We start from the raw sequence: 12,144 nt of genomic DNA, 5'->3' as shown, positions 1-12,144 counted from the left end.
GCAGTATAGTGCGTATAAATCACAGTATGGCATGCTACATGCTGTGCACTACACTATATTATAGTGTACTATAGATAGTATGCAGTATACTGTAGTGTACTATAGATAGTATGCCGTATAGTGCGTATAAATTACAGTACGGCATGCTACATGCTGTGCACTACACTATATTATAGTGTACTATAGATAGTATGCAGTATACTGTAGTGTACTATAGATAGTATGCCGTATAGTGCGTATAAATTACAGTACGGCATGCTACATGCTGTGCACTACACTGTATTATAGTACACTATAGATAGTATGCAGTGTACTGTGTATATTACAGTACGGCATGCTACATGCTGTGCACTACACTGTATTATAGTACACTATAGATAGTATGCAGTGTACTGTGTATATTACAGTACGGCATGCTACATGCTGTGCACTACACTGTATTATAGTACACTATAGATAGTATGCAGTGTACTGTGTATATTACAGTACGGCATGCTACATGCTGTGCACTACACTGTATTATAGTACACTATAGATAGTATGCAGTATACTAGATATATTACAGTATGGCATGCTACATGCTGTGCACTACACTGTATTATAGTACACTATAGATAGTATGCAGTATACTAGATATATTACAGTATGGCATGCTACATGCTGTGCACTACACTGTATTATAGTACACTATAGATAGTATGCAGTATACTAGATATATTACAGTATGGCATGCTACATGCTGTGCACTACACTGTATTATAGTACACTATAGATAGTATGCAGTATACTAGATATATTACAGTATGGCATGCTACATGCTGCGCACCACACTGTATTATAGTACACTATAGATAGTATGCAGTATACTAGATATATTACAGTATGGCATGCTACATGCTGCGCACTACACTGTATTATAGTGTACTATAGATAGTACGCAGTATACTGCGTATAAATGACAGTATGGCATGCTACATGCTGTGCACTACACTATATTATAGTGTACTATAGATAGTATGCAGTATACTGTAGTGTACTATAGATAGTATGCAGTATAGTGCGTATAAATTACAGTATGGCATGCTACATGCTGTGCACTACACTATATTATAGAATACTATAGATAGTATGCAGTATAGTGCGTATAAATTACAGTATGGCATGCTACATGCTGTGCACTACACTATATTATAGAATACTATAGATAGTATGCAGTATAGTGCGTATAAATTACAGTATGGCATGCTACATGCTGTGCACTACACTATATTATAGTGTACTATAGATAGCATGCAGTATACTGTAGTGTACTATAGATAGTATGCAGTATACTGCGTATAAATGACAGTATGGCATGCTACATGCTGTGCACTACACTATATTATAGTGTACTATAGATAGCATGCAGTATACTGTAGTGTACTATAGATAGTATGCAGTATACTGCGTATAAATGACAGTATGGCATGCTACATGCGGTGCACTACACTATATTATAGTGTACTATAGATAGCATGCAGTATACTGTAGTGTACTATAGATAGTATGCAGTATAGTGCGTATAAATCACAGTATGGCATGCTACATGCTGTGCACTACACTATATTATAGTGTACTATAGATAGTATGCAGTATACTGTAGTGTACTATAGATAGTATGCAGTATAGTGCGTATAAATGACAGTATGGCATGCTACATGCTGTGCACTACACTATATTATAGTGTACTATACATAGTATGCAGTATACTGTAGTGTACTATAGATAGTATGCCGTATAGTGCGTATAAATCACAGTATGGCATGCTACATGCTGTGCACTACACTATATTATAGTGTACTATAGATAGTATGCAGTATACTGTAGTGTACTATAGATAGTATGCCGTATAGTGCGTATAAATTACAGTATGGCATGCTACATGCTGTGCACTACTCTGTATTAGAGTGTACTATAGATAGTATGCAGTATAGTGCGTATAAATTACAGTATGGCATGCTACATGCTGTGCACTACACTGTATTATAGTACACTCTAGATAGTATGCAGTATACTAGATATATTACAGTATGGCATGCTACATGCTGTGCACTACACTATATTATAGTACACTCTAGATAGTATGCAGTATACTAGATATATTACAGTATGGCATGCTACATGCTGTGCACTACACTGTATTATAGTACACTCTAGATTGTATGCAGTATACTAGATATATTACAGTATGGCATGCTACATGCTGTGCACTACACTGTATTATAGTACACTCTAGATAGTATGCAGTATACTAGATATATTACAGTATGGCATGCTACATGCTGCGCACTACACTGTATTATAGTGTACTATAGATAGTATGCAGTATAGTGCGTATAAATCACAGTATGGCACGCTACATGCTGCGCACGACACTGTATTATAGTGTCCTATAGATAGTATGCAGTATAGTGCGTATAAATCACAGTATGGCACGCTACATGCTGCGCACGACACTGTATTATAGTGTCCTATAGATAGTATGCAGTATAGTGCGTATAAATCACAGTATGGCACGCTACATGCTGCGCACGACACTGTATTATAGTGTCCTATAGATAGTATGCAGTATAGTGCGTATAAATCACAGTATGGCACGCTACATGCTGCGCACGACACTGTATTAGAGTGTACTATAGATAGTATGCAGTATAGTGCGTATAAATTACAGTATGGCATGCTACATGCTGTGCACTACACTATATTATAGTACACTATAGATAGTATGCAGTATACTAGATATATTACTGTATGGCATGCTACATGCTGTGCACTACACTATATTATAGTACACTATAGATAGTATGCAGTATACTAGATATATTACTGTATGGCATGCTACATGCTGTGCACTACACTATATTATAGTACACTATAGATAGTATGCAGTATACTAGATATATTACTGTATGGCATGCTACATGCTGTGCACTACACTATATTATAGTATACTATAGATAGTATACTGTATACTATATGTAGTAATGTATAGTGTACCATAAATCAATTTAATATAGTATACTATAGTAGAGTATAACACAGTATTATAAAATACCAAATGTTCTGAGAACATGGACTCAGACCCATCATTCCTCACAAACCCAGCAGCACTGCACGCCCCGGCGCTCACCTGCAGCACACCTGGAAGGGATCCACCCACAGCGTCATCTCCTCGGGCAGCCCCAGCAGCTCGAAGGCCACGTCGCTCTGCGCGCACGCCTGCTCCAGCAGCGGCTCCCGAGCCCGCTGCCTGTTGATCCTGATGCACCTGGGGACAGCGCAGGTGTCACTGGCACTGCAGCCCTGCAGGCTCTCATCGCGCAGAGCGCGCCCAAAAGCTCCATAAATTGTCCCAGCACTTTTAACCTGTCGGTGCAGCCTCTCACGCAGAGCCCCAAACAGAAGCTCAGCCTCACAAGCTGATTTATCAGCTCAAACACAACTTTGATTTTAGTTCTCATCAATGAGCCAAGTCCCTGCTCTGAGTGTTTAAAACAAAACCATCCCAAAATTCTCTGTAAGACCACCTGAATTCTGCATCCTGGGAGTCAGAGGCTGCTTGAGGTGGAAATCTTAACACAAGTGTCTCAGCTCTCTAATCCCACATCTAGAGGTAAAAGAAACCATTTCCACCTCAGTTCTCTAATCCAACATTTACAGGTTAAAAACAAATATTTCCACATCACTTTTTGGCCTCTAATCACATACTCACAGGTAAAAAATATTTCCGCCTCAGTTTCCTAAACACACATTTACATTTATATATGTAGGTATATCTAGGTAAAAAATATATCTAGGTATATATCTATGAATAAATATATCTATGTATATCTAGGTAAAAAAAAAAATTCACCTCAATTCTCTAATCCCACATTTACAGGTAAAAAAAAATATTTCCACCTCAGTTTTCCACCTCTAATCACACATTCACAGGTAAAAAATATTTCCACCTCAGTTTCCTAATCACATGCTTACAGGTAAAAAGAAATTTCACCTCAATTCTCCAATCCCACATTTACAGGTAAAAAAAAAAGATTTCCATCTCAGTTTTCCACCTCTAATCACACATTTACAGGTTAAATAAAACCAAAGTAATTTTCACCAATTAATAGTTTTTCTTTCCAGTTTAAGGGGCATCCTGGTGGCTCCCTCTGCATTATTTATTTCACTTTGAGGCCTCTTGGATGCCAACCTGGGCCCCTCTCACCTGAAGGCCTGGCCTCGGGAGGGGTTGTCCAGGTACCAGTGATCTTTGTACTTCTCAAACAGCAGCGTGGTCAGCTTGGCTGCAAACTTCTCCATTTTGTGCTTGCTCAGCCTGTCCTCCCTCTTCACCAGCTTGGTGATGAAGAAAACCGTGGCAGCAATTTCATCTTTCATCTTCAGCTGGAGCAGGGATGGAACAGCACAGCAGAGATTTAATAACATTAAAGCGCAATCAGCTTCCAAAAACTGATGCTGCACAATCCACACAAGCCAGGAGAGAAAAGCCTGGCTGCCAAACAGCATTTTAAATTTAGCTTGGGATATTAAAATCGCTCTGATGCATTACTAGAAGGTAGCTGCACTAAGCAAGTGAAGAGAAAATATTAAAAAAGAGTTTCAAAGATAATAGTTCTTATTTGTCACATATATTACAAGCAGTAGACTTTACTAAAGAGAGCTTTTAATGTAAAAAAGACCAAAAATATCACTTTTTCACCACAGAGAAAAACTGCTGCAAAATCAGTTCAAAACTGGTGCAAAATCCACACAAGCCAGGATAGAAAGGGCATGGATAAACCTGACTGCCAAACAGAAGACTAAATTTAGTTTGGGATATTAAAACCACTCTAATGCATTACTAGAAGATACCTGCACTAAGCAAATTAAGAGAGAATAGAGAAAAAAGAGTTTAAGATATAAAAGCTCTTATTTGTCATATATATTATAAAAGCAGCAGACCTTACAAATAGCTTTTTATGTAAAAAAACACCAAAAATATCACCTTTTCACAGCAGAGACAGTAAAAACTTGAGATAAACTCCACAAACAGCTTAAAGAGGCACCAAAAAAATCCAGATAAAAGCCCCCAGGGCCCTGGCTCAGCCACACAGGTACAACCCCAACAGCCAAAGCTTCCCTCCCTCTTACCCTGGCAGGGCTGGGTCAGGTTTTTATGGAGCAGGAATCATGGGGAGCTGAGGGCTGTAAGAGCCTTCAGGTGTGCAGGAGCTGCAGGTGTGAGCTGGATTAATTCCCAGCCTGTTCCAGAGGTATTCCCAAATCTCCTTGGCTTCATTCCTGCATCAGCTCCTTCTCTGAGCTGACAAAATTGTGTCCAGGGAAATGTCAAAGAGCAAGATTTGCCACTTTAAAATGATGGGTGACGCACATAATTTTAATTTTTAAGTTTTTTCTCAATATATTTAATCCACTCTGGGTTTCCTAGACAATCCCAGACTCACAGATTGGGATTCCTCTAGGGATGACTTTGTCTTTCTGGCAAAGTCTGGATATTAAATCAGATTTCTTTGATTTCACATCACTTTCCCTCAATATCAGATTGTAACCTGATAAAAGCCACGACCTCTTCCTCTCACCTTTGATTTCCTTTTATTCTCGAGCTACCCAAGCTAAAGCAGCAGCAGCCATGGTGGGGAGCGCAGAATTTCCTCATCCCTCCTCACCCTGCTCCATTTCAGCCCCAGGAATTCCTGAACCAGAGCTGGCACAGCCACTGAAGAGCAGCCAGCACACTCTGCTCCCTCTCATCCCCAGCTGCATCCAAGCAGGAATTCCTCTCATCCCAGCAGATTTAGCAAAACCCAGCATGGACAGCCCAGTGTTCCGGCTGAGAGGAGGCAGGAGATAAATGAGGAGATGTTTGTGCCTTTTGGAACATGACGCTGTTTTAATTCTTATTAGAGCAAGGAGAAAAAGCCAAACCACTAAAAACCAGTGCCTGGATGTCCATGGGACGGATCCAGAGCTGCTGGAAGCAGGAAAATGTGTCCAAAGGCTTGAGTGGGGCTGAAATGGGCCCCCAGCCGGGCAGGAGCATTCTCAGCCAGATTAAATGAGCTGTCCCTGGGTCAGAGGCAAGCCCGGGCTTGAGGCGGGCAGGGCCGGACCCAGGCACAGTTTCTGTAGTAACTGCAGCCCAAACCCTGAGCAAACACTGCTCCCCCAAGCACACCCCGGCTGGAGCCACCCTCCAGGACATTTTTTGCAGTTTTCCTGCTTTAAAGGAATAAAATGGGAATAGAGAAGCCAAGTGCAATCTGCCCTCTGCACGGCGTTTGGTTTTTGTGGGTGATGGAAGGCAGGCAGATCCTCCAGGTAAGCAGCTGCAGTTTGTAGATATTGATAAAAAAATCAAGAAGGCTGAGTGATTTCTATAGAGAAAAGCATCCTTGGTGACAATCTTGCATTTGTTTGGTCACTGTCCTGAGCACATCCAGAAGCACCAATTCCATGGATTAAATCAGAGAGAGAAGAAACCTCCTACCTGGAGGTTACAAATTTGTACTCCTGTACTTAAGCCATGCAGCCTCTGTAAAAAGAATTATTGTGGACTGCAGTGAACCAGAAGCTGATGCTGATCGTCACCACAAAAAATGTAAGGGTTTGAGTACTCCATATTGCTAAAGTTTGAGTTAAGATTTGGTGATATAAGTAATAAAATAAACCTGAAAACCCCAGTGGTGTCAACCCAGGATGTCCTAAAATTAAACAACAAAGGAAAGAGTGCAAAGCTCCCTGGGTTTATTTTATGGGCTCTAGGAGCTGTTGCCATAAGTGTTTAAATTTTCTGGGTTTGCTTCCTCTGTGTGTGTGCCATGATTTTCAGAGCCGGACAGATCCAAGAGATCCAATGGCTGGGCAGACCCCAAAAACCAAGAGAGAGGTGCAGGAGGTGGCACAGCACAGGACCCTCACCCCTCTGAGCTCTTCTGGGGATTCCTGGTGGGAATTACACCAGGCTGGAGCCATAGAGCCACCAGCTGGGGCTGCCACCAGGGCTCACCCTCCCCTGGGACCGTTTGGGTGGAAATTCCAAACTCTGGGTGTGTTCCCCATGTTGGCTTTGCCCATGGAAACCTCTCCTGCAACAGAGCTCCCACGGCTGGGGCCACCTGAGCTGTCCCCATGTCCCTCTGGAGGGGTGGCCATGGTGACAGGAGTACACAAAGCTCCCAGGCAGGGCTGGCCTGGGGACACTCGGAGCCAGGAGCCCCAGGGGAAAGGATGGGAACATTCCAGGAGAAAAGGTGGGAACATCCCCAGGGAAAAGGTGGGAACATCTCAGGAGAAAAGATGGGAATATTCCAGAAGAAAAGGTGGGAACATCCCCAGGGAAAAGGTGGGAACATCTCAGGAGAAAAGATGGGAATATTCCAGAAGAAAAGGTGGGAACATCCCCAGGGAAAAGGTGAGAACATCCCAGGGGAGAAGATGGAAGCATCCCTAGGTGAAAAGATGGGAATATCCCTGGAGAAGAGGTGGGAACAACCCAGGGAAAAGATGGGAATATCCCAGGGGAGAAGATTGGAACATCCTCGGGGAAAAGCTGGGATCATCCCCAGGGAAAAGGATGGGAAAAACCCAGGAGAAAAGATGGGAACAACCCAGGGAAAAGATGGGAACATCCTCAGGTAAAAGATGGGAACAACCCAGGGAAAAGATGGGAACATCCCCAGAGGAATTCTGCCAGGAAAAGGCTCCTGGGGAAGGGAACAGGGAGGAATCTAAATACTAAATATAGATATAAATATCATACATAAATGTATTTAAACTATATATGAATATGAATAGAATTATAAATACAGCTGCAAATATAAATATATATTTATAGCATATTTATAGTATGTTTATATATGTATCTCTAAACATGTATGTTAGATGTATGTTTACATCTAATAGAAATATATATCTAATATATATTTACCTGTAATTTATATTGGATATATATGTAAATATGTGCATTTACATGTAATGGAAACATATCTCCAATATAAATATAAGTATATAAAGATATAACTATAACTATAAATATAAATACTTGGAATTTAGCAGAATAAGGGTGATATTACCAATATTTTCCATTATTTCCAATTCTGTATTATTTTAAGAGCATTTGAGGAGATGGAGACTATGAATATAATTATTGGAAGTTTTTTCTTTCGTTCCAGGTTTGAATTCCACGACTCCAGGAGAAGTGCTTGGTTTGCAGGCAGTGTAGTTAGCTGATTGTCTCCATCACCCACAATCACTAACTCCACTGCCACCAAAACAAGGCACAGCATTCCCTGCTCCAGTCTCGGCCTGCAAACTCCCAATTGCCTACTGCAGGATCATCAATAATGGGATTTATCTGCAGCTTTGTTCCCAGAGTTTTACCTGCCCATGTCAGTGTGTGCTGCATGTTGGTAATGGGAAATGAAATCTTGGAGTTCTTGAAGTTGGTGCTAAAATCCTCAGGAATTTTCCTGGACCAGGAATCCTGTTTGGTTTTAAATTCTTAATTTATTGTATACTTCATTTTTAACACACACAGACTGGACCATGACTTTTTTAGGTTGCATCCTTCAGCTTCTCTACCAGATATTAATAATTTTCTTTTTTTTTTCATATTTTATTAAGCAAAGCAAGTGAAGGGAGTTCTGAGCAATGATTATACTCAAATGCAGCATGGTGCTGCATAATAATTTGTATTTTAGTGTTTAATTGCTTTGCCTTTGCACTCTTGAAATGGTCTTTGTGTTGTGTTCACTCCAGTTTTATAGCTATATATAAGTGTGTTATATTGTTAGCTGTGTTATATTGTGTTATATTGTGTTATATCTATATATAGGTGTGTTATATCTGTATATAGGTGTGTTATATTGTGTGTTATATATATATAGGTGTGTTATATTGTTAGCTGTGTTATATTGGTTATATTGTGTTATATTGGTTACATTGTGTTATATCTGTATACAGGTGTGTTATATTGTTAGGTGTGTTATATCTATGTATAGGTGTGTTATATTTTTAGCTGTGTTATATTGGTTATATTGTGTTATATCTATATATAAGTGTGTTATTATATATCTATATAAGTGTGTTATATTGTTAGCTGTGTTATATTGTTTATATTGTGCTGTATCTATATATGTGTGTTATATTGTTAGCTGTGTTATTGTTTATATTGTGCTGTATCTATGTATAGGTGTGTTATATTGTGAGGTGTGGTATATTGGTTATATTGTGCTGTATCTATATATGTGTGTTATATTGTTAGCTGTGTTATATTGGTTATATTGTGCTGTATCCATGTATAGGTGTGTTATATTGTTAGCTGTGTTATATTGGTTATATTGTGCTGTATCTATATATGTGTGTTATATTGTTAGCTGTGTTATATTGTTTATATTGTGCTGTATCTATATATAGGTGTGTTATATTGTGAGGTGTGTTATTTTGTTTATATTGTGCTGTCTCTATATATAGGTGTGTTATATTGTGAGGTGTGGTATATTGGTTATATTGTGCTGTATCTATATATAGGTGTGTTATATTGTGAGGTGTGTTATATTGGTTATATTATGCTGTATCTATATAGGTGTGTTATATTGTGAGGGGTGTTATATTGTTTATATTATGCTGTATCTATATATAGGTGTGTTATATTGTGAGGTGTGGTATATTGGTTATATTGTGCTATATCCATATTTAGGTGTTCTAGACCTCTGAGAGCTCATCAGAGCTGGAAGAAGGGACAGGAGCAGGGACAGGCTCTGCCCTCACTCAGCCTGGCTGCCAGGCAGTGTGGTTAGCTGATTGCCCAAAGCAACAATCACTAGCCACACAGCCAGGTGAACAGGTCTGGAATGCTGGGAACGGGAATTGGGGAGCAGGGATCGGGCTGAGCACACCAGAGAGCAGCACCAACAGCCAGGCAGTGAAATAAAACATGACCTGCCTGTCAAGATAATTTTCCCAGGGATCCACCTCATTTCCATTAAAAACATGAGGATAAAATGGATTTTTGGGTTTTTTCTCTGCCAGATTTGCAGGTTTTGACTCCCATTCGGACTGGGCTCAGCAAGGCCTCTGTTCTCACATCTCCCTCCATTTATTCTGGTGGAATAAAGGAAATTAAAGCCTGTGGTGGCAGCTCTTCCCTATCCTTGGAGAAACTGGGCCGGAGTGGAAATGGCCTGAAAGAAGATGGAAACTTCTGCTGGAGCCCCAATTACTGACCTGGTTAATTAGTGTGTCTCACCATATAAATAAAGCAAACTCAGATTTTCAGCCTGCCTCTGCAGTTCTCCTTTTTTCTATTCCTAATTTTAGTAAAGCACTCCCCATTTTTAGTGAAAAGCTGGGTTTGGGAACTGGAAGTTGACTGGAGTCGAAATGGCCTGAAAAAAGGTGGAAACTTCTGCTGGAGCCCCAATTACTGACCTGGTTAATTAATGTGTCTCACCATCAAGAGAACACAAATAAAGCAATCTCAGGCAAACCATTAAGCACAGAAATTGCATTTTCAGCCTGACTCTGCAACTCTGATTTCTTTTATCCCTGATTTTAGCTCAGCACTGCCCATTTTCAGGGCAGAGCTGGGTTTGGGAGCCAGGCCAGGCAGAGCAATCTGCAGGAGGTGCTGAGCTCTGCAAACCTTTCCCGAGAGTCAGCAATCCCCCTTTCCCCACCAATAATCCCAAAAGGAATCTCATCCATCACCAGCCATTAGGCTGCTCTGAATTCTGCCTGCAGCCAGCAACAGTTCACTGAGGCTTCCCTTTCTTTTTATTTTTTATTTTTTTTTTCTTAATTCCTTGGAAGGTTGCACTTGATGGGTTTGGAGGGGTTTTCCAAGCAGGGATGAAAGCCAGGATTTGCAGCTTTGGGCAGCCATAAAAATTCATTGAAAGCAGTAAATGGTTTTACACAAATATAGGACACCCTAAAAGCATCCCATAAGTCTAAGAAAAGTCAAATTAATGCAGCGGATATAATAAGAATAGCGTTCAGGTTATTCTTAGGTTTTTTCAGGATATTGCTTAGTGTTCAAATCCAGATTTCAGATTTGATTCAGATGTGAACAAATCCAAAGGAGCAAACCCTGAAATTGTATAAATCTGGGAAGAGAATGTGGATTCATCAAAAACTTCCTTAAGCAAAGAGGATTTCAGAGGGGAACTCTGAAATTCCAGGCCAGGCACAGGAGGTAAATGAAGTTTAAGTGAGATAAAAAAAGTTTTAAGGACAATTTTCTATATCAAAACCACAAGAAATTAGGCAGTGAGTCCAAATTCCTCAGTTTAATGTGAAAAGAATCTTGACAGCCTGGCCATTGTTATTTTTTCTATTTTTTTTATTTTTTATTTTTTCCATTGCTGTCTCCAAGCTTTTCCTCACTGAAACACAAACACTCAGTTTATAACCAAATTACCAAACTGGCTGCTCCGCTCCCTAAAAAGCTCTCAGAAACTGGATTTGAGCAATAAAGCCAGAATTCCATTTGGGGATTTTTATTATTATCAGCAGTGAAATATAGATTCACTGATTTATAATGGTTTGGCCTGGCCTGGCCGGATGTTTATCAGGAGAATAAAATCCAGAAGTAAGAGGTCTGGATTCTATTAAGGCTTTTCCTTCCTCCTGCTGTAATTCCCAGGATACAAAGCAGAGACAAATGAGCTGAAGGTTAAGAACCAAATATCTGAATTAACACAATTTAATTCCTCAGTTGTACAGAGTAGCACTGAGATATTAAAGCTGATAAGTGCAGAGATTGGAGAAATAAGCTGGAAAACAAGATTTCAAAAGGTACTTTCAGGACTGACGTCTGCATTTTGGACATAAAAGCCTCTTTTTTTCCTTCCTCCTTATTTAAGCTTTTCAGTTGGTTCCTATTAAGCATTTCCTCTTCTCAAAGTTTATTAAAATGCTGAACTAAGTCTGTCTGCTCGGCCCAAATTCTGGTTTTTATTTCCCTTGGTCTGAATACTCAGATTCTATTTAGGGGAAAAAGATGTCCTGTACTACTACTATTATTATTATTATTATTATTATTATTATTATTATTATTACTATCATTATTTTTATTATCATCATCATTACCTTTATTTTTAC

General features: G+C 39.7%; 1 protein-coding gene across 1 annotated transcript in view; it reads right to left on the bottom strand.

Annotated features, from left to right (window-relative positions):
* BTG4 (BTG anti-proliferation factor 4) overlaps positions 1–5,759 on the bottom strand; it is a 60,002-nt gene extending 54,243 nt beyond the window's left edge. The window contains exons 1-3 of the mRNA XM_074527771.1: positions 5,622–5,759; positions 4,247–4,425; positions 3,170–3,307 (exon numbers count right to left, since the gene is read on the bottom strand). Of these exons, the coding sequence (XP_074383872.1) occupies positions 3,170–3,307; positions 4,247–4,419 (311 nt within the window). The 5' untranslated portion in view covers positions 4,420–4,425; positions 5,622–5,759. The remainder of the gene's footprint in view (positions 1–3,169; positions 3,308–4,246; positions 4,426–5,621) is intronic.
* Between the last annotated feature and the right edge of the window lie 6,385 nt (positions 5,760–12,144).

The sequence above is a fragment of the Zonotrichia albicollis genome, chromosome 27, assembly GCF_047830755.1.
Source record: "Zonotrichia albicollis isolate bZonAlb1 chromosome 27, bZonAlb1.hap1, whole genome shotgun sequence".
Lineage (NCBI taxonomy): Eukaryota > Metazoa > Chordata > Aves > Passeriformes > Passerellidae > Zonotrichia > Zonotrichia albicollis.
Note: the sequence above shows the minus strand (reverse complement) of the source record. Positions and strands in the feature narration are given on the sequence as shown.